Source organism: Battus philenor, unplaced genomic scaffold (genome assembly GCF_028537555.1).
Source record: "Battus philenor isolate CCGP_79_NKW_IND1 unplaced genomic scaffold, ilBatPhil1.0.hap1 SCAF_8, whole genome shotgun sequence".
Taxonomy (NCBI): domain Eukaryota; kingdom Metazoa; phylum Arthropoda; class Insecta; order Lepidoptera; family Papilionidae; genus Battus; species Battus philenor.
This window is the reverse complement of record NW_027181748.1, coordinates 9,287,671-9,311,416: the sequence shown is the minus strand read 5'-3', so window position 1 is coordinate 9,311,416 and position 23,746 is coordinate 9,287,671. Positions and strand designations below refer to the sequence as shown.

The 23,746-nt window shown below is 35.7% G+C and overlaps 1 protein-coding gene across 5 annotated transcripts in view; it reads left to right on the top strand.

Moving 5' to 3' along the window:
• Positions 1 to 18,881, top strand: part of rdx (BTB/POZ and MATH domain-containing protein rdx) — a 47,159-nt gene extending 28,278 nt beyond the window's left edge. For all 5 annotated transcript variants that reach the window (XM_068774852.1, XM_068774853.1, XM_068774851.1 and 2 more), the window contains 6 exons: positions 6,178 to 6,346; positions 10,732 to 11,069; positions 12,814 to 13,055; positions 15,235 to 15,413; positions 16,602 to 16,744; positions 17,324 to 18,881. In XM_068774852.1, coding sequence (XP_068630953.1) covers positions 6,272 to 6,346; positions 10,732 to 11,069; positions 12,814 to 13,055; positions 15,235 to 15,413; positions 16,602 to 16,744; positions 17,324 to 17,477 — 1,131 coding nt within the window. In that variant the 5' untranslated portion in view covers positions 6,178 to 6,271 and the 3' untranslated portion in view covers positions 17,478 to 18,881. The remainder of the gene's footprint in view (positions 1 to 6,177; positions 6,347 to 10,731; positions 11,070 to 12,813; positions 13,056 to 15,234; positions 15,414 to 16,601; positions 16,745 to 17,323) is intronic.
• Positions 18,882 to 23,746: the final 4,865 nt, after the last annotated feature.

The following is a 23,746-nucleotide window of genomic DNA, read 5'->3' as shown; positions in this document are numbered from 1 at the left end:
CCGCGTTGCTTCGCGCTTCGACGTCGCTAAATGTTTATTTATGTAATTCAGCCTTGTGTTTTGCGAATGTTAGTATTCAATTATTTTCTTTATGAACGTTAATGCAAAACGATGCAAAACACTCAAACCACCTACCGAAAACACTGAAATGTCTAAAAAAATAGTGGTTTTATTATTATTATTCATAGGTCATGTAGAGTTGCAGTCGCAATTTAAATTGTCGCAATTAAAATTTAACTACTATTACAATTTTTAATCACTGTCCACGGATTGTTTTACACCTTTTGTACTTCGTGAAGTCACGAATCGATACATAATCTTATACACCAACGTAACTCCTTTAATGCAGCTGAGGGAGAAGTATTGATTTCCTCCGCCTCCGACTACGATTGAAGCTTTTCGGTTATTCGTGTCTTATCTTCGCCAGAGAGAATAAATCTCAAGTCTTTTGTATATCCTCTGAAAAGGTTTTTTTTAAAACAATTTTTCCGCATGTACGGTAGACCTGCTTTGACATTGAGTATTTATTGTTACAAATTACAACGGCGTGTGCGACTATGACGGTTGCTGCAACCTTGGGTGTTACAGTATGTTTGATTATTCCAGACGTCACGCCTACAAAATATTCTTGTGTGCGAATCTGTACGTTTAATGCTGATTTGTAAGGTTTATCTATAGCAAATATTTTTTCAATGTTTTTCCGAGTTAAAAATATCACTAAATTATTTAGTATGGCCATGAATATATCATTTAATAAATAGAAGACGAAAAACTTGACCCGTTGAGTTTTGACAGTTTTAAAAAAGGAGTAGTACGGCTCTGCCAAAACCGTCTGAAGGTTGCCCTAAGTTAAGAATGTTAATATTCTTTATTGATTGTATATATTTGTTTTTCCCTAATAACTCTTATTACATTGTTATAACCAAAAAAAGCCTTTTTTTTAACGCTCATCAGTTGCTGGCATTCGATGAAATACTTGTTTTTTTACTGCTTATGTCGCTTTTTAGATTTTAATAATAAAACATCAAAAATTTATTATCTAAAAAAACGTAAAAACTTTTTTTCCAACATTTATAAGTAGTCTAGTATAAATAGATATATCGCAAATAAATTCCAGATCCTAAAACAGATAAAATTGCCTGTTTTTTGATGGTGGTGAGTGAGACCATAGAAAAGAGCACGTTTACCTACGTCAAATCTCAATAGAATAATCTTATCGAAATTTGACAATTAGTTTTTCAAAGTTCTTGTAATAAATTTAAAAAATGATCTACCTTCGAGTGTAGATAGCGAATATTTTTTGTACTCCAGCGTTATATCAGACTAATATGAAGATTGGATAGTAATAATTAGGTAATTTGTTTACTTTGATTAAACGAATATTCTCATTATCGTTATATTAAGGAGAAAGTTTGTTTGAAAAATATGTTTCGTTTTTGATATATTGCTTTATTAAAAATACACGATTGTCTTTTAGTAATAAAGTAATCGTACAAAAGAGACACTTGAACTAAGCCCTTATAGTTATGCCGGTGAATTTGTAATTTGTATGAATGTGCCATGTCAAGAAAAAGAATCCCCGCTTTTGTTCCCGATCGTTTCTTGTTTCTACCTGCGTTTAGGCCCCAAACGAGAGGGCTTTATACACCGCCTCACCTTTATTGATAATTTACAGACGACCCGAACCTCGCCTCATCTTTTATAATAGCTTTAGGTATATCAATCTTTGGCATTTTAAATAAAGATATTTAAATAAAATAAACATTGCTAGTTGTGTATTTATTGTACTTGTTTTGTATTGATAATTTGCGCGAATCATTGCGCTGTTATTTTGAATGCTAGTGTACTTGTGTCGAAGAGGTTTATTGTCTTTGGGCACAAAAGAGTAATGAAATAAATAAAGAGGAGAAAGTTTAAATTGTCTTTTTCGATGCTTTGTTTATTGTTATTAAGTTTCATTATATAAAATAAGACGTGTTTATGTACATTTGCTATTAGTAAATAAGAGTTGAATACTTTATATTTTTACTAACTAACGCATTTGGATTACATTAGTTTTCATACATTATTAATAACACATAATAGTATCACAAATATTCAGCAGAAAATTTTTAATTTTGAACTAAGTTCTCATTAGACACTAGGTTCAATAAGTATATAGTTAAAATATAGTACGTGTTTAATGTTGTTTGTTTTGCTTTACATTAGATATTCTAACAAGCACTCATAAGAACATTACGTATTATGTTCCTTTAACGTCCGTTTTAAAGTGAATAACAATAAAACACAGTGTTTATCCAGCGCTGCAATGAGTGTCCAATGACCGATATCAGTGGACAATTCATTCGCGGTAAACACTCCGTCCTTCAGCGGCGCAGTCGAGGACCCTATTGTCGGGTCGTCCTCGGGGCGTCTGAGTCACATCACGCAGTTGTCGTTAAGCGGGCATTGCTCACGCTCGCTCACCCCCACCCCCCCTTGAAACGTCCGACGCATCACTGAACCGCTCCTTTAAAATCAGCTTTACATTTGACGCATGTGTCCTCATTCTAACGCCATTGTTCCCCGTTGCGTCGTGTTATTGATTGCAAATGTCGCTGCCAATATTGTTTCATATTTATGGTTTACTATTACAATTAAATTAATAATTACACTCATTGTCTGTATTGTTGGGTTGTAGAACTTTTGACTTTCAGAGTTTAACATATATTTTTATCGTTGCATTAAATATATGTTGGGCTGTATTCAGCCGATTCATATCAGAATATGACGGGCCATTTAGGAATTATATTTAAACTGCATGAGATGCTTGATTGAAAATAAAAAAGTTGTCCTGAAAACACGTAACAGTTACCAGAATATTGTAACGTATGCTCGATTTACATGTATGTGTAGCATCAATCTAGCTAGCCCGGTTATTCAGAAGCAGTCTTTTAGTCGAATTCCTCATTCAGTGAGATACAGAATCGTCGCCGAGAGGACTTAAATATAGATAAGATGCTAGTACGTCGGATGACATCTATAATAAGATCACGGGAGGACGGCTGTGACTGCTTACGATTGAAGCTCGAGCTTATACAGGTTATTGACTTTTCAATTTGACTGTATTATTTATCGTGTAAAATTGATGGCTTAAATTTAAATTATTTGTCAATTTATTTCACACAACCTTTAAAGTTATCCGTTTGAATATAATCATAGAAAAACAAAAGCCACGGATTAACTATAGTAATAAGGAAGATTGCTTCAGTTCAAATGTACTTGTTTAATCAATTAACTTCCGTATTAATTATCAATAATATGTTGATGAAATGAAATCAATTCATGGTTAAATGTGTACAAAGAAGATTTTCCGTTTCTATGCATACAACATTAAATTGAAAACATAATGTCTCAACATTATACAATTACAACATACAACGAAACGTAAAAGTAAATAACCTGTAATTAAAAATTAATGGTTTTTAAGCATGTTTACTGTATTTAAATAAATGTATGTTGTAAATATTTATTGAACTCGATGAAAAGTCTACAGTTGCAGAAAGATGGTTCAAGTACACGCCCAACGCGCACAACAATGGTTCAGTCAAATCGAATGTAGGTCGATCGGGTCGCTCCATTTGCCACTGACGCGAATTTGTTCACCGACCTCGCGAAGACCGTCGCGAGTGATAGATAGCTTATCAGCACTCGACAATACGAAAAATTGACCGAGCATCAAAACCTCTGCACAATATTTGACTCGTTAAAATATAACCGAGGCCACTTTAATGAACGGGGCCATGTTTAATGTAAAACATCGACCTCGTCCTCGGGAAGCGTTTAAGTTTTTTTACTATTTCTAATAAATATTTAATACGTCGTATGGGAGATCTTAATGTTCATGTGAACTTCATACCGACTTAACGGATTATTTGAATTTATCCGTAGTAGCTGATATCTTATGGATTATTGTTAGTATATCTTTTTAATCAGAAAATATTTAACCTACTCACTTTAGCGCACTGTTAATGATATTTTTGGGTCGCCTGTCGTTATGTAACTTTCGAAAATATATTTAATTTACAATAGTGACTTTTTTTATCAAATTCTTGTCTCGTAAATTATTTATAGACAAGTGTTATGTTATTCGGAGCACTAGCTGTTAATTTAAGAGAGTACTTAAATTTAGTGAAGTATATAGAAAATATAAATAAAAAGTAAGCATTCACATGAATTCTTATGTGATAATACTCCATAATGACTATTAAAAAATGGGTATAAGTAAGAGAAATAAAATTAATAATGTAAAAGGAATTAGTCAAAATATTGAATAATTGTCGTCTGTAATATCTAGAAAATTTGATAATGCAACCATAAAAATTATACAAAAGGAATACGTTTCGGCATACAAATAGATAATTCACGTTGAAGCACGCACACCCAAATACACGCGAACTCGAATTTCTGAAAAACTCACGTGCTATTTTGCTTTCGTTTATTCTCTTAACGCATAGGATTACCATTTCAATCGGTGCCAAGTCAAAGATTCCGAAGGTTGTATTTATTAAGATTATTTTATAAATTTTAGAATTAGAATTTAAAGAGTATTAAATTTAGCATTGAAAATAATCAATTAATGTTTAATAAAGGCAAGACAGTATAACGTACAAACTACAAAGTGCGTTTGTAGATAGAAAAAGGTACAGGAGATATTCTCGCCTCCTGGTGCACGCCACAGGCTGTGGCCGCGTTCGCCTACATTCGAACAAAGCGACAGCACGTGAGCCGTGAACGGATGCAGTGCGGTGATGAAACTGACACAGATTCTAACGAGTATTTGGTAATCGAAGTTCGTGAAAGTCTCGCAGGACGGCAATATCTCGTGTATTGTACACGTCCCACTTCGACGCACTGTCGACATTCGACGACACCGAAACCCAAAACAGAGAAAAGACTTCTTTAAATAACGTTAAATCTTCTTTCGCCAAAATGTTATTGTTCGCGAACAGGCGCGCTCGCCGCGTGTATAACTGGAACGAAAATTGTGTTCGCGTTCCAGATTTGGGATGCGAAACTGCGACCGTTGATTGGCGTATTACGAGCTTGCTACAATTTCGCCTTGCATTCAATTTCATGTGAAGTTACTAGATATTGCCTTGCGGCCACTAGGTCATCCGTTAATTTACAATAGCTCTTAAGCGTTCGTAAGCCGATGCTCTTAATTTTCTTGGAATTACGATAGATTACGTAGTTAGATTAATTAATTGGCTTATGTTTTCACCTAAAATATGTAGGTCGTTTACGTTATTAGTGTACGTATTAGGTTTGGCGCTTTGCTGAAAGTTAATTAAGACTAGGGCGCAGCAATGACATCATTCTTGCTAAGTGACTTGCTCGCACCATAGTTTAATAATGGTTTGATGATTATTTGTAAAATTTTTCGAAAGTTACTTTTTCTTCACAAAATTTATTCACAATGGTTCGCCTTGTACCTATTACCCGATGAAACCAATTTTTGAGGTTGCCTCGATCAGTTCCGACAATCTCAGGTAAGCGACATGTGATAGTAGCGATAAAGGCGACATATAAACCTGATTAAATATAAAGTAATTAGTGTAATGATTTGTATTTTTATATTTTCTCATTTTACGGTGAATTTCGTAGTTTTGTAAGTAGCTAACCTTGGATTTTATAAACTAGAACTAAAAAAAAATTGCTAAAGCGGAGACAGCTGCAGTTAATTTATATCAATTAAATTATTAATACTTTTGATAACTTTTTTTACTAATGAAATATTAATCAATTCTCACTTATTTTATTTAGTAAACTTCCCAAATATTGATAGAAAAAGCCAAGTCAACATTATAGTTCTTCAATATCAACGCAGATAAATTTTCTTGAACCTCCGTTTAAGAATTGTGAACCCTCCATTTTTATGTCACGTCTACGTAGATTGCCGTCAAGTCACCCTTAAGCTCTTGTGGACCAGGTGCTACTTTCGGAACCAGCGGCGTTAAATGTTAAAATTATTGACGACGCGTTAGTGCGTGTTAATGCGTACTTGAATAGCTGCTATTTGTTCGTTCGGGAATCTCCGAAACATCTCTTCGTCCAGAATATCAATGTTTGAAGGCGTGAAGATGATGATGTATTGTTGCAGGCTCGGAATAGCAGGATGTGTATTGTTTGTTGCAGGCTCGGGTCGGGCAGCGAGTGCGGCGGCGGAGGGTCGGGCGGCGGCGCGGCCGCTCCGCAGTCGGCGCGCGTCACGTCCAACGGCGCCGGCAGCATGGCGGTGAGCCGCGTGCCCAGCCCGCTGCACGACGGCAACACCCCCGTCGCCGAGAACTGGTGCTTTACACAGGTAAATAGTTGCCACCGCACTTCTTAGCCCGCACAAGCGCTCAGATGCCTGCGATATGATGAAATTTCCGTGGGCACCCAAAATAAAAAAGCGTTGTTTGCAATAAGCACTATATGCTATGTGGAAACCCATTATGTGATTCTGTAGATGCTACTCTAGCTAAACATTGACTAACCGTAACACAAAACAGTCGTCACTCACTGCGCCGTATCATCATCTACCAATTTGCGTGTAAATGGCAAGTTTTAGTTTCGCCGGTAGTTGAAAATTATTTGTTTTAGTATTTATTAACCTCAGATTTTTATAGGCCACGTAGATTCTATCTGTGAACAAAAAAAAGTAACCCCTTCCATCCCCATAGTACGATTAACTTGCTTTATGTCCACCGTAGACGCTTCCAAGGAAGATAGAAAGGAAAACGGATGATATTAAATGAAAAGTTTGTGTAGTGTATTTAGTTAGTCAATTATCGCGTTCAGATACAATTAAACTGTATATCATTTGACAGTGTTAATATAGTACTAGTTACTATAATAGTCGTCATACCTGGAAAAATACAGCCCTAAATAAGACACGATCTTGTAAAATTCGGAGTTTTGAAGTTGACAGGGTGATATCAGCCGTAAACATAAGACAAATGTTAGTTACATTTCTTTTGTGTGATCAATTAAAAAGAAACGGTAATGGAACTTAAACCAAAGTAATTTGTCGCTAAATAGATGGTTTAGTTTGATCATCATGATTAAAATGAGACGAATTTTTCCTAAATTGTATATTTGCTAATAGTAAATTTAAAAGTATGAAAATGTCGTCGACATTAAGAAATTTATGAATATATTGTACGGTTATATAAAGTATTTTAAGGCTGTGTTCTAAATAGTTTTTAAGTCATTTTTAAAGTTGATCATAAATAAATTTCAACAAGAATTTTTTATTAAATATCAAGTCCATAATAACTTTATGCAAACAATCTACAATCGATGCGTGTAACTTATCGCATAGTAAATGTTATTAAAAAACGCAATTGCTAAAACAAATATAACAAAATAAAGAGCAACACAGCAATGAGTGTTAATATAAGACAACTTTGTTTTAAACTAAAATGTAATACTCGTGTTACATAACACCTTGGGCTGTGCGGAGTGAGGGGGTAACATTAGTCAATACAGCAACGCCGTTATCGTTGGACTTGAGCATACTTGCTGATTGCGCTAATATAAAAATAAACAAGGAAATGAGTTTGTACGTATGTACGTGTCCGAAGCTCATATGCTAGAAGGTGACTCGGCTCAACGGCCACTATATTTGCGGTACGCAACAATGATACAACGTGACCAATGGCATCTGTTGGCGACATTGCACGCCGTTTATGTGTTATAACGCTGCGGACTGTCGATATGCTCGTATTGATCGTGTAAATACCGGTGCATATAAACACGTACGGCAATTATATTCTCCTTAAATGGAATCTGAGGAATCATCAGTATTCGTAATAACTGTTGCAGAATAGTCGAGCAAAGAGCTATTTTAACAAGTTTGGATTCTAAAATTTCGAGTGTTGTTTGATTTTCGGCTCCTCCTGTCTTATTTAACCGCCGTCTGTACTTAAGTGTAACTGTATCTCTAACAAAGTTCGAAAGAAAAGGCCTGTTACGACCACGTTTAATATTGAAAACACGCTTTTTGAATGCTAACTACCAAAATGAACAGTTTAGTTAAACGCGGCTGGCACGATCTATTCATAAAGAAGTTTTCTACTTTCGAAATAAATTTTCTCTTTTAATTTACTTTATGGATGCCCTATTATTTCGTTTTCGCAATCACCACGGTGAAATTCATACAGTGACCGGTTGTTTCGTCGAGGTCGAATTGTTTATTGTTGCGCTGTTCCAACATTTGTTTCCTGATGTACGCTTGAAAAATCGGAACAACCGTTGAACGACTTAGCCGAGGCGACTGGGTATTACCATTTTAGTGCACTTTTTTGCCTAAAAACTATTTGGTTCGCGAACATTAACGGTAAAATTTGAGTTTGTCGCTGCGATACGACCGCATGACGGTTATTAAGGCCTCGGGCTCAGATTTCCGATTTTAATGTGTCGGCATTTACGCAGCAAATGTTGCCACGCACGATTAATTTAATAAAACATAAGATACTTTTAATTAAACGTATTTAAACGGTTTACTAAAAGATAATACATTTATTTTAAAATACAGTTAATGTAAAGAAACGTCCAAAGTTGGGCTTGACAATGTTTGCTTTAATGACATTTAATGTGAAGGACAATTTTTATCAGATAACGGATCAAGAGCAATGGTAATTTAACCGCGTATCAATTATAAACGAATAGACTTTGAAGCGATTACGCAATTCTTATAAAGAACACTTCCTTATAAGTTTCTAGTAATGCAAATTGTGCTCAGTACACGTGAGTAAACCGATTGGACGTCCACGTGTCTTTGTTGTGGATTAAAACACGTTGCAATGTTTGATGTGAACAACGGATCCATAACTTATTGAAACACATTACTCTGATCGAGTTCGCATTGAGACCAATATTAAACCAATTTCTGTTCGTTTTCTCTTGTAATTTATACACAAACAATATTTTCAATCTTTAATATATGCAAGCGATAAGAAAATGTATCAGAATTAGATGTAGGTTATTAGTTAGTAGTTTACTGTAGGTAGTTACGGACGTAAATTTCAATGTTTTCTTTGAAATTTTATTGCGTTAATTATAAGAAGCCAAGCATTATCCTATATGTTACCATGTCCTTCATTTCAATAAATCCCATCTACCATTGCTAGATTATGACAACACTATCGATGTGTTGGGCTGATTTATTTCAAAGTAATTTTGAGTATGTACTCCACTCGTTTTTTAATTATAATTTCCAAAAAATCCCACTATCTATAATTACTACTAATTTAACCCTTACGCATTATGCCAAACATTGTTTCATTGTTGTTTTCTTTTAACTGTTCTTATTTTGATAATATACATATGGTTATTAGACAATTAAAAATAAGTAAATTAGTATGTCTACGCACAAAGTCCATCACATGTTTTTTATATATATAGTGTTAATATGACGTGCGTAACGAACGTGTGTGAATAGAAGTATTTTTACTTTTAAAAATTCGAAGACAAGAAATGATAGTAGAAAGTTTTTATATCATTAAAAGGACGTGTAAATCGGAAAGCTGTCAGGTGTTTGCAGTAATATTCATATTTTCATCGATTAATTTTGCTGTGTACTCCTAATATTAATACAAATACTTGTTGAGTTTTAATTACTACTAGTAAGTAGTAATTAAAACTGAAAAATTGTCAAATAGTAATTTTCACGTGACAATTAGACTATTATAGGAAAAAATTAGCGTTAAAATAGAAAGTATCTAGTTTCTTACCAATTTCTTCTTGTTAAGATCAACTTTCTGAACCTGACAATAGTATATGTATAAAAACATGTTTAAATGTACGTTGCATCAATGTCTTGACTTTTCGGAAGTGCTTTGCAAAGTCTATTTAGAAGAATTAACATTTGTTTGGTTAAATGTAAGTTTGATGTAGAAGTATTAAAATAAATAAACGTAAAGTTTGGAATTTGCAAGCGTTATCTGTAAGGTGCGTCCACAAACGTGTGGGGATGATGCGGTTGGCCTTGTGGCGGGTCGTTGACCGGGCGAAGACCCTAGCAGCACCGCGATCCAAGCAACGGTCGGGGGCAACGACCAGTCCGCGGACGATGCTTCCACTAGTCCTCATGACCCCCGACGGCTAAGGCGCCCATGTACTCGCCACGTTAGCCAGCCTCTACACCTCAGCCTCGACACTCCTGTGTTTTTGTCTTAATAAATGCTAGTCTCGTATATGGTCACAAATTATTTCCCAATTAATCGAAACGAATACACACGATTCCACAAAATTACATTACAGTTTTGTTACAGTTAAATATTACACAACTGTCATTGCATTGTGAGCGTTGGATACAGTTAAAATCAAACCCTCACAATAAATCTATTACCAATACATTCTCACATACCTAGAAGCAAAGTTAAAACAATAAACAAATTATTTGCTACACCGCTAAGTATGCCTAAACTCCAGTTTAAAGACGTAAACAATCCTTCATTATAGGACGATTAATAAATTATATTTATATACGCATTTGTTTGGTATTACAATTCGTCGTACGGATTATAAAATTACAAGTAAAAATTAATTTTCTCCAATCTGTTTAATATTTAATTTAGGGAAGGGTTGAGTACAGTTGCATAAGATATCGTAATAAAGTAAGGTATAGTAATTTATTTTTAGGTAAACGTTAACGCTTGACTGACTAATATGGTTATAAATGAAAGTTTCATTTTGTTGCAGGTGAAGGTGGTGAAGTTTAGTTATATGTGGACAATAAACAATTTTAGTTTCTGTAGAGAAGAGATGGGTGAAGTGTTAAAATCATCGACTTTCTCAGCCGGTGCTAGTGACAAGTTAAAATGGTGTCTCCGAGTAAACCCGAAAGGACTCGATGAAGAAAGCAAAGACTACTTATCTTTATATTTATTGTTAGTGTCGTGTAACAAATCAGAAGTACGGGCGAAGTTCAAGTTCTCAATACTGAACGCAAAGCGAGAGGAAACCAAGGCGATGGAATCACAGCGAGCGTACAGATTTGTTCAAGGCAAGGATTGGGGCTTCAAAAAATTTATTAGAAGGTAAGCGACCATGCTCAATGACACAGTTCGTAACTAGCATTACTTTAGTTTACTAATGTCAATAATGTTATTATTTAAATTTAAAAAAATTAAATTACATTAGTCATCTATAGCATTAGAGGAATAAATAATGTCATTAAAATATTTGCTGGACCTATAGTTTAAAACGCGAATTCTCTAGAAAGTCGTGAAAGAAGTAAATGTAAAATACAATATGAAAAAGGCATATGTAGTTAAAAATTAGGAAATAAAAACAGAATTAATCAGGATATCGTTAATGTGTACATTATATTGATATATAAATTGATTGAAGCTGTGTTGGATAAAGCGGAAATTGTGGCATTGTGATTTCCCGTTATGGATGCTACGAACGGCACTCCTTGGGTGCCTCAATAAAATTATATCATCGCTATTTAACCTCTTTTACATAAGCATGTTGTGGCACATTGTCTATGTCATTTTAAAGGGCAAATTTAAACCTATTGTAACCGTTACTCTGTTACAATCCCAATTTATTTCAATTCGTAATGATTATTTACGATTCATAAGCTTCAAGCCCATAGTATTTATTTGCAATTATCTTGTGTTCCGTGATATGTGATAACAAAACTGTTAAATGAAATAAATATTTACTAAGCAATGTACATTAGCCTTATATGTAGTAATAAATACATTCGTGTGCATTACTTTCCGTAAATGGAACCAGTGTGATTCTATAAGCCATTATCATTCACAACATATCAAGAAAACAGTATCCTTGTCTCAATATTTACTTTATCCGAGGGAATTTCATAGAATACTTAGCTGACCTTTACTACCAAACTTCAAGTCTCTAAGTCGTATGATACCCGAGATGATATAGGAATTATAAACTGGATGGAGGTATATGTAATGAAGGGTGTGTTTATGTACACCACAGCACGTATATACTACCTGAAATTAGTTTGTGTCAACATAGGCCATATTTGTCTCAAAGATTTTATTCTTTTGTTTACAGACTCTTACAATTATCTATTTCCTATTACATATACCTAGCGTGGAATGTACTTGCTAGGCTTCTCAAATTCTACATTATTATGTATTTTCAGAATTGCGATGACTATTAATAAATCTTGTAGTCAAGTCGAAAATTTTGAACGCAACAGCTATAAGATTTGAAATTTTATTTTTAGTGAAAAGAGACATTATTCTTAGGGATTATTTGATTTAATTCAATTGGAACTAATTTCGATTCTTGGTACAACCATCAGGGTGTCTGGTGGCAGATTTATGTTTTCAAATGGAATTAGTTCAAAAATTAATTGGTGCTGCATGAAAATGGTGGTGTCGTTGGAATCACTGACCGTGCGTATTTATCAATCCCATGTTGCATTGGTCGAGTGATCACAATTTCGGTCCTGAGTGTAGAGATTCCGCGTGAGTGTGTTGGCTATTAACACCCCACGACCCGCCACCCGCACTGCTTATTACTTTTTTAAATAAACATATATTCAGATATAAAGCAGCGTATCGACTAGGGTGTTATATTCTAATTCTCTTAATTACCAGTAATATAGGTAAGTACGAAAATATTCCAAAAAAGTTTCATACTTACCTATATTGTATATAACTTTCTGTCTTAAGTCATTAATATTATCTGGCATCGGTGACCCCATTGACAAATTCGGAAATGACTCCGTTTTCTTTTATATATTATATTTCTGTAATAAAATTTTGTTTAATAGTGCTTATGCAAAAATTTCAGAGACTTTCTGCTAGATGAAGCTAACGGTCTTCTACCCGAAGATAAACTAACGATATTCTGCGAGGTATCTGTCGTGGCTGACAGCATCAACATCAGTGGACAGAGCAACGTTGTGCAGTTTAAAGTGCCGGAATGTCGGTTATCTGATGACCTGGGTGCGCTGTTTGATAATGAACGCTTCTCTGATGTGACCCTTGCGGTTGGCGGCAGGGAGTTCCAAGCGCACAAGGCCATCCTGGCAGGTTAGTTTTTACGTTATTGTCAAGGGACAATATAATATATAAGGATATATATGCCCCATAAAAGAACATCAAGACGAAATCGGGTAATAGGTCAGATAGAAGCTAACGTAAAAATATGTACCGAATTAATTATTAAAACACGGACCCTTAAAGTCTAATGGATTACTTTGAGTACATGCTTTAGCAGAAAATGCTGTATAGTTCTTACAGATCAAAACTCTTTAAAGCAATAATTTAAAAGATTTGTGACGTAGATTCTTTTCATTAATTTTCTAAGGATGACGATTATGTGTTCTATCACTCGATTTCGGCTTGACGCTGATTTATGAGACAGCTACGCCAACACGGCCACGTGATCACAAGTGAATATATACTAAAATATCCACCGATACGAAGATTATAACTCTCGTCTGTTAAGATTATTTATATAATGATAAACACGTGTATACTTGATTAACCGCCACCTCGTTTAAAGACCATAATGTTAATAAACAAACAATACTGTGAATAAGTTTTCAGCACTGTGTAGACACATTAGAAAAAATGTGTTTGATATAGGCGAATAAATATTGATGTCTCTCTTATAACAGTACTTAAAAATGACATAACAAATTTTGTAGATTATCGAGATAAATATATAGGTTTATTTTGGACATGTTATTCCATATGGACTATATACATAGTATAATGTGTATGTTACATATATATGAATGCATATCTCCACAAGATTAGAATTTAGATGAATAGGTTTTGTTATGTACGAACGTGGTTTTTTAGTTAATTTGTTGTGGTTTCATAAGTTAATTCTCGTTGTGATAAAGAAACTCATTATAATATATTTATCGCCTCAGCACTTGTTCACAGTTGTACCACAACAGTGTAGGTTATTTCGACAAATAGTTATTTGTAAGCATTAATGTCGTGTATTATTACACTTTGTTAGGCTACGCGTCTGGGTATCTCTCATATGGATAAGAGTTTGATTTATAAAGAAATTATTTACAATAGTGCGAAATAAAATATGCTATGTTCTTTTCACTTAACACTTATGGAAATGGTGTTTATAAGTACTGGGTATTTAGTTCCCTTACTTAATGTTAACCCGCCCGTGATAACTTCATATTAAGTCCTAAATGTTTTAATATTCAAACAGCTAATGTATACATACTTTACCATCTAAGTTATCAAATGAGCATTATAAACTATTTAGTGAAAACATTTAATAATATATAAACAGTTATGACTTATCAGTATTTCCGTCATTAAGAATAACATTTTTATGTAACACTTAAAGAAGGTTGAGAATCGCAAGTAAAAATTAAGAGCACAAGAATTATAAAAAAATGCTTGCACTGGTCGACAATGTATTCATAATGTTTGACATGTTACAATCTAATCTAATTTATCTAAATCCTTCTGCATTTAATTATTTGTCGATAAATCAAAATATTACATAAATGCTGTTCATGAGCGTAATAGTAAATTAAACTCCTAAAAATTTAATTTATTTATAATTTGGCGCATCCAGTAAATTTCTGCTTCTATTTTTTCTACAATTTTCTGGAAATAAATTCTTCTACTTTGTTTTCATATGTTAAATTGTTTTCATTCATTCTCTTTTTGTTCAAATTGAGCCATTTTTTTTCTTTAGTCATTTTCAATATACATTCGTTTATATATTCGATTTTATCAAATATACAGTCAGTTTAATATCTATTAATAAGTATAAATTAAAATTTCTCAAATCGTACTTCATGTGGTCCTGTCAGAGGCACGTGAAGAAAAAATAGAAAAACATGTTATATGTATATTACCCATTAGCGACCGAACCTGCGATGCACCTTTTCTCGATCTGGAAATAAAGCACTTAATTTCTGGTCATCGTTTTAGAAAAATGCGCTCGTTCGTTAAAGGTTAAAGACTTATAATTTAATCAAGGTATGAGTTAAAACTTAAACAAAAAATGCAAAGGAACATTATACATACATTGTAGATATTTCATCAAAATCTAGGCCCCGTGGGTAACCCGTAATCCATTTAATTCGGCAAATACCACAGTAATAAACATTCAACTCTTAGATAAAACTCCAAATGAACTAATAGTAATTATCTGATGAAAAATTGATAAAAGTTTTGAAATAAAATATATTTTAAACAAATGTAACAAACATGTTTCCAGCTCGCAGTCCTGTTTTCGCTGCTATGTTCGAGCACGAAATGGAAGAACGGAAAAGAAATAGAGTGGACATCACCGACGTGGACCACGAAGTACTGCGAGAAATGTTACGCTTTATATACACGGACCGCGCTCCCAATTTGGATAAAATGGCCGACGACCTATTAGCTGCAGCGGACAAAGTATGTATTTTTTAAACCATGGGCCCCTTAATTAACCTCATAGTGAATGACGCATTACGTTCATATTGATATGGGGATGCACAGCGTTTAATAATCACTTAATGCATATACATTTGGTTAGGCTAGTAATTTTACTAAAAGCCAAACTTGGAATCTGAAACCAGTAAGGTAAGGCTAAAGTATGGTACACACCCTGTCCAATAATAAATGGTTTCAGATATAATAAACAACTATGCAGTAAGAAAAAGTGTTCTCAAAGTTCGAGTAACTAAATATTAAATAAAATTCTATTCTCTTTCTGTCCCTACAGAATTTGTACTGCTAAGATTTATTAGCCTGTCGCAACTTATGGAAAAAATTAATTTATGTAACTTCAGAGTGATGTGATCACTTTATACTGGGTGATTGTAAGAGTTAGTTAGAGTTAAGTTTTAAAGAGGTGAAGGTATTTGTGGCTGATTCAACAGCTAATTATCTATTCATACTGATTTCCAGTCACCTATATACATAGATGAATTCCTAGGAAGCATAACTACTATTAGTTTGTCATGACAATATCATTATTTTTTATGATTTTTTATTGTTACTCCTAGCAAGAGATTTTTATTTTTAATATGATTTTTTAATATTAATATTGTACAATAAAAAATTACGCCCAGTTTCCGCAAGACAATTTTAATTTTATATTTATTTAAAACTTGAACGTGTCGTTCATTTTTAGTGTTGTTTTGTTATTAAAGTTTTATTATAGAATTTTCAGGTATATTGTTACTAGGCATTTTTTCTTAAATGAAAGTAAACCGCTCATCTTTTTTTATTCAACGTGATAACTGCCTCGAACGACCTTTCAGAAAGATATTTACTTAAAGTTATAAGGTCAATCGCATATTAGTTCGGAGGAAAAGTCTTTTGGTAGACAGTATGCATGCATGTACTTATGATAAAATTTCTTAGGGTATTTTATCTCTGTCTGGTTGATTTTAACGACATTTAAAAGGTTACATTTTAAAGATAGAAATAACTTGGTAAAAACATTTTTCGAACTGTTTCTGTTTGATTATCTTTTTGTCAAATTTAATCTAGAAATTTTATAAAATTTAAAACTACGTTCGTTACGAATAAAATAGACGTAATTTTTGAAAAAGTGGTTCAAAGTTGGCAAATCTTATTGTAAATCTTTTATTTCAGTATGCGCTGGATAGATTAAAAGTGATGTGTGAAGAGGCACTATGTTTGAGCTTGTCAGTGGAAACGGCGGCCGACACGCTCATATTGGCAGACCTGCACTCGGCGGACCAGCTCAAGGCGCAGACAATTGACTTCATTAACACGTTAGTTCCTATGATCTTTGTTTTCATTTTATTTTTATATGCTTTTTTATTTAATCGTTCTGTAATATTAGTCCAATGCAAACTCAAAAAATGTTTAGAATGTTTTTGATTACCAAGGAAGATCATTGTAATCATTAATAGCTTTTTCATGTCAGCTGTAGCATATCCAGTACTGAACTTAGGCCTTCCCCATAGGTTTGTTATAAAACTACATAGGAATAGCTTGCGTCCAGTGTCTTGAAATTCTTACGCGTGAATGTCGTTGCGCTTGCAGGTCCGCGATCTCCATTCCAGAAATTTAAGGTCCCAGAGGTCACCTGTACTGATTTATGTTATGAAGTAATTGGCCACATAAGCCTTGAATAATAAATACAAATTATTTTATTGATTTATTTTTACTGCGTTTGCTGGTCCATTGTCAGATTGTAAAGGCCTCAGAAGCGCCATCTGTTAATGTTATGCGATTTATATTATGAGTTGATTGTCCACATAAACCTTGAATAATAAAAAAATATATATAAGGCCACTGTCCTTGCTTGTGTGTAAATAGTGTTTTAATGTTCTGTGGACATATTTCAGGAGTCACGCGACGGACGTTATGGACACGGCGGGCTGGAAGAACATGATCTCTTCGCACCCACATCTAATAGCGGAGGCGTTTCGAGCGCTTGCCACACAGCAGCAACAGATCCCGCCCATCGGGCCGCCACGCAAGCGAGTGAAACAGGCCTAGGACTCATCTTGCACCCAACTTAATACCAAAGACACCCCTGGAACACAACCTCTCCGTTTGTACGCAGACCGGAGGCAGACGACAGCATGTCAGCGTCGTGCTGCTTCCAGCTAATTCCGAACAAACGCTGCATATACAATAACCATTATTATTTAAGTGACTGGTTGTGTGTCCAAATCCTAATATTTCGTTAACAAGACACAATAACGGGAGCTGCCGACTGCTACGTGAGCACAAACGGAATAATTCCCATGTTTTATTAGACACTATCAATGCAGACTATGGATCAGTGAAGGCAGGAGTGTATATCGGTGTAGATGAGTGACACTGCGTTGTCAGTGAAGGTGGAGGCTGCGGCGGGGGAGCAGGCCTAGCTGTGCCCTGACTGTGTGAAACGACGTACGTGGATGCTGTTCGTGAAATAGGCCCGTCGATGTGTTCGTACGTTAAGTTGTGAATCCGACGATTCATCCTTTTCTTTTACTATGATTGATCTCAAGACGATATTCGATCCTAATATTTTTGTCGTTTAGTGGTACCGCTTTTAAATGTTTACTTTTAATGTGTTACGAAGCTGGACGCTTTATGCGCGTTGTAGTTTTTGATGTAGGCACGGAGTATAATATTTTATGTATGTCGTTTTCGTGAAAAGTTCTCTTACGGTTATTTTAAATGTAAATTATTATTATTTTAATCCGATATAAACCTCGTATTTTAAATATACAACCTATAATCGCAAAACACGATCTAATATTTATTGGCTAACATTGTATCTAAAAAAAGTAAATATGTATAAATAAACCTTGTGAGGGAAGTTGATGTTTAAGTCCTGTGAAAAGTGAGTAATATTGGAAAGGTAGACCATTTGAGTAGTAGTTTTGATCGTTGTTGCAAGTAGCGTGGTTATCGAATGCAATAAGTCGTATGTAAAGCCGCGTCGCATAGTTTTGTGCGGGAGCAACGGCTAGCAGGCTCAGAACACCAGGCTCTGTGGCGACCACAAGTTGTAGGAGACTCGAGTGTTTGTGTAAGTATATTGAAATCGTTGGTGTTGTATATAGAGGAGCATCCCACCATTAAAATATTTCTAAGTACTAAGTTGTAAGTGGTATCGCAGGTGACACCATTTTATTGTATTATTATAACTGTAGGTGTTATTCCAATGACTTATTGTGATTTTTTTCTTACAAATTCCCATAGATTTAACAAACACTTGATTTTTGTTTCGAATGAATTGTAAATTAACAAGTATGTGTAAATATTATATCTCCATCATTAATTTTGCTTATCTTACTCTCTATGCGATGTGCGCTAGTCGAATATTTCAGTTACTCCGCATTTTTGTTTATCTCCTCTTTTTGTATTTATTCACCAAAATTAAAATATTAAATTTGTCACATGATACTTGAAACCTTTCCTATACCTCATGTTCTCAAAGGTTATTCTACATATAGATATAACCTGATATTAATAATAATGTACTGTGGCCAATAAAAGTAATATTTATAAAATACCATTTTATACCCACTCCCAATTTACATAGCTGGCAGCTGTTGTCGTGTAATATGATAGTTACAAAACAAATGTCAGAAATATTAACTGTGATTTTCGAAATTGTCAATAAGTTGAGTAAATAAAGGAAATGATGCAAACTGGGACATTTTTATTTTAATAACCTTACATTCTATTATAAAACCGCATTTGTATAAATTTTATCAATTTGTTTAAAGCAGAGTTCCCCAAACTTTTTTGTGTCGTAGACCCTTGCCATGTTTTTCCGTGTTGGGTAGTCCTCCTACTTACTTGATATTGATTTCCTGTAAATTTCTTACTGTAGTCAAGTGTTACAAACTTAAATTAAAAACACATGTTAAATTATACATTTATTAAATTTAAATTAAAACAACTCAAAATAACATTTTGTATCTGTTATGTAAAATATACGTAACATTAAATGAACTATAAATAAAATAACATAAGCAATAAGTCAATATTTTTAGGGAGAAGAATGAACCTGATGCTTTTATAATAAATTATCAACATTTGGCGACAATTTTGTAAGGGTAAATCTTAAATCTCCTCGGCTAATGATGTCCAGTCTGTTTCTTTTTTTCGTTAGCAGATTGGTAACAGCACTGAACCCCCTTTCCAATACATATGACGATGGAAAGGAAATTAAAAAGTTCCTGATATTGTAAGATAATATGATGTAAGTAAATAGGTACTATCAGTGTATGTTTTGAGATCCACTATCGTAGACCCCCATTTTCACTTCATGGACCACCAAATTTTTTTCGCTGACGTAGACCCCTTGCAGGTTGTCATAGACCCCTAGGGGGTCGATATAGATCACTTTGGGAATCACTGGTTATAAGAATTGTATTTTTTTAAATCACATTAATATTCATTTACTTTAAAAGTTGTGTTTGATTTATGATGACAATACTTCGCTAACTGCTTCGACAATAGTGATATTACAGCTATATATTGTAAATATTGATAAAATTAGGGTCTTAATTATTCCACACTTGGCAATAACATGATTACTACTAATATTTAAAGCAGTTTCATTTACTTGTGCACAAAAACAAATGTAATTTAAAATAATTTTGAAATTTGAATAAATTGATCTCGTTTTATCCTCTTAATCTGTTATTGAATCATTACAGACAGAGTTCTATCTATAACTTGGGTTGGGTGTAAATATTTAAGTGAAATGATTTCAAACGAGTAATGTTCTTATAATTTATGGTCGTAAATTCAGTTGCAATATCAAACTTCCGATAGCTTCCAGATTCTCATACTTAGACATCATTGCTTCGAGACAACGAAATTTACTAATATTAAAGATATTTTAAAAAGTTTATATAACTTATTATGTATATGACTAAATAGAACAAAGTATTCAAAAAAAATTATGGAGAACTGATATGAAAGTAATGAGACTTTCAATTATTTAGCCTCATAGTAAAAATCATAAAAACCAGAAAAATGTTAATAACGATGATTTGGCAAATGCGAAATGATACGATTTAGTGATGTCTCACGTTAAAACTTCAGTCGGATTTCTGTCACGATGTTGCAGTGGTCGAGTGAGCATCGCGCGTTCGCCATTGAGGCATTTATGAGAGTAGGTAGTGTATACACTGCTATATACACATACATACACTGCTCGTTACCAATTTCGTTTATACTTCAGTATTCGACCGATATGTGGTGGACCATGTGCAAATTTAATTCGCTTCTGTATACAGAGATTTCAAGCAACAGTTTTGGCTATAAGGAACGCGTAAACGTTTTATTGATGCAGAGATAAAATGGCACGTCTTTACTAGCGTCGTAACGTCAAAAACAATTTAAATATTATTCGGTTACCCTGAACTGTTAAGGCTGGTTGTGCAATTTCTCCTTATAGTGAAATATCCAATTTAGTGTATTTAAAATATAATTATTTGTTAAGAACTTTATTGAGCAATCCATTCAATACTTTTTTTACATAATTTTTTCTCGTTCCTCTATCTTTGGGAAGGACAGGGTCGTTTTTTGCCTAATTATTTTTTTCCCTGTCGTTTTCATTTTCGTTCTCTACTGTCATTCTTCACATAATCTATCGTTCCATTCTTTCTTTTCACAATTCATTCTATCTTTCTCTTTCGCTCGATTTCTCATTCATACATCGTCTTCTTATTTCTCTATTTTACAATTTTGTTTACATTATTTCACATTTTTATTACAGTTTTATGCTTACACTGTTTTACTAGTTTATTTTCGTAACATGTTTAACTATTACTTTACAAAAACTGAGAAACGATTCCCTACTTTTATCATCTTCTAACAAAGAGGCGATGTTTCCCTCATTTATTTTTAGGCCCAATTGGCATTCGGATTCGACCCGGAGTCCTCCGAATGCGGGACAATGGGCTACCAGGCGGACCACGGTCTGGTCCAAGCCCGGTTCACAGAAGCACGAGGGGTCCTCCTTGAGCTTAAACCGGTGAAGGTACTTGGAGAACCCCCCGTGTCCAGTGAAGAGCTGGACCAAAACCGCGTCCACCTCGATACTGCGGATCACGCGATAGGCTAATATAGAATATAGGATTTCCGTATTGTCTATGCGGTCGTACCTTCTATATACCTTCTATTCCATTCATCAAGCGTTCCCAGCCTAAGTTGTCGCTTGGCGAATGTAATGGGGCATTCTTCATAGTCCGGTCTTCTTTTGCACTTTAGGGCCGCGTCTTCGGCCAGTTGATCCGCCCTCTCATTCCCCTCCGTCCCCGCGTGCGCTTTCCCCCAATATAATCTTACATCCTTCCCTGCTACTCTCACTTTCACAATATTCTCTTTCACTCTTAACGCTAAGGGATGGAGGGTGTCAGATCTTGCGACTGTATGGAGAGCGGACCGCGAGTCGCTTAATATGGCGCATGACTACGCCGACCGGCTGGCTGTGTACCCTGTCGCTTCCGCTAATGCCTTCCTTATCCTCCTCAACGCCACAACCACTGCTTCCTTCTAACTCGTGGGGAGGTGAAAAAGAGCGAGGCACCGGTTGGAAAGCGCGAGCACCAGAACAGAGTCCTTCGCATCGACATACTCGAGCCAGAACAGCTCCTTAGGGGCTGGGCTCGTGTACCCGATCCGTCTCTTTTTCCTCCAGACATCAGCCTTAAAGAGAGAGCTGTTCCGACCACCAGGGCAATTCTGCGGTCCTATGCTTGGAGACCTCCGGCAGGACTAACTCGCAGACATCCCAAACAGTTTCAACATACCGATGGATCATGCTATCCAACGCCCCCTTTTCAGTGATTTGCCTCGGTAGCCATCAGACAGCGATCCGATAGCAGCAGAGCGACAGTTCGATGGAACTCGCCCCAGTCTGCCCTACGGGTAGTGTACTTCCGTGCAGTGGTGCACCTAGAACTTTTGCCGCCCGGGGCGATCTCCAGTTTGCCGCCCTTTCTATTATATGTCAATAAAATAGTAATAGGTTTTTGAGTATAATATAAAATATTAGACTTATTAGATATTAAACTTATAATAATCATTTATTATTCAAGAAAGAAAATAAATTTGAAATGAAAAAGTTGCTTTTTACAACTATAAGTAAATATAAAAAATGCCGCCCCTAGGTAAGTACCGCCCGGTGCGGACCGCACCCACCGCCCCCCCCTAGGTACTCCACTGCTTCCGTGCATTGTGAAAACCGTGTTGCTATATGGATGCAAGACGTGGAAGGTTACCAAGGATATCAGGCGTCGGCTCCAAGGCTTCGATAACAACTGTTTTCGAAGTATTTTCGGTATATACTAGCCTGAAGAAAGAAGAAAATCTCCAAAGTAGACCCCTGGAAACGCTGCGGTGTGATGCCGATCGACCAGCAGATCAAACGCCGCAAGTGGGACTGGATAGGCCACACGCTCCGAAGGGATCCTGATCACATTCCGAGGCAAGCCCTAGAAAGGAATTCTCAAGGAAAGCGAAGACGTGGCCGTCCAAAGCAAACCTGGCGGTGGACGATCACTGCAGAAGTAAAGGCAGTTGGAATGACGTGGAGCAAAGTAAAGCGCGAAGCTCAAGACCGTTCGGGATGGCGACGTATTGTGGACGCCCTCTGCCCCATCTTGGGGACATAGGAATAAATGAGGCCCTCCACGGCTCTGTCGGTCAGCCAAATATGCCCGTCGGTCCAGTTAGTGTCCGACGGGCATATTTGGCTCCAGGTAGACAGACACCACCCCTATCTCCAAAGCCCCAGATCTCAACAATGTTGCCAAACGTAAGATGGGGACATTGAGTGATGTTAATGGTGTCGTCGAATAGGGCAATGGCCGCCTTAACAACCTCCCCGTTGTCTCGGGCATTGTTTGCATTGCTCATGCATTGTTCCACCCTTGTCCCTGGGTAGTACCGTATCTCGCCAATAGCGCCGATGTACGGCTCCTGGACCATTGCGAACGCCCAGCCTCTCTTCGGCGCTTCGCATATTAGCTCGGCTTTAGCAAGCTTGGACCTTTGCAATTGCACAACGCGGTACTGGTGATGCCCAGCCTGGAGAGTGCGGTGGGTCGTTTGGGTGCCCTTAGCAATATGCTATGGACGTCCGTGCTATGGCGTCCCACCTTCTCCGGACTAGACAGTCCTCGTCGAACGCCCCGTGGTCTTCTCAGTCCAACTTTGCCTTGTGGCAGTTCCGGCAGGCGGGGGGTTCCCGGCTTGCCTCTCCTTACACTGGGTGCCCAAGTGACGGCCACCGCAATAGCTGCACC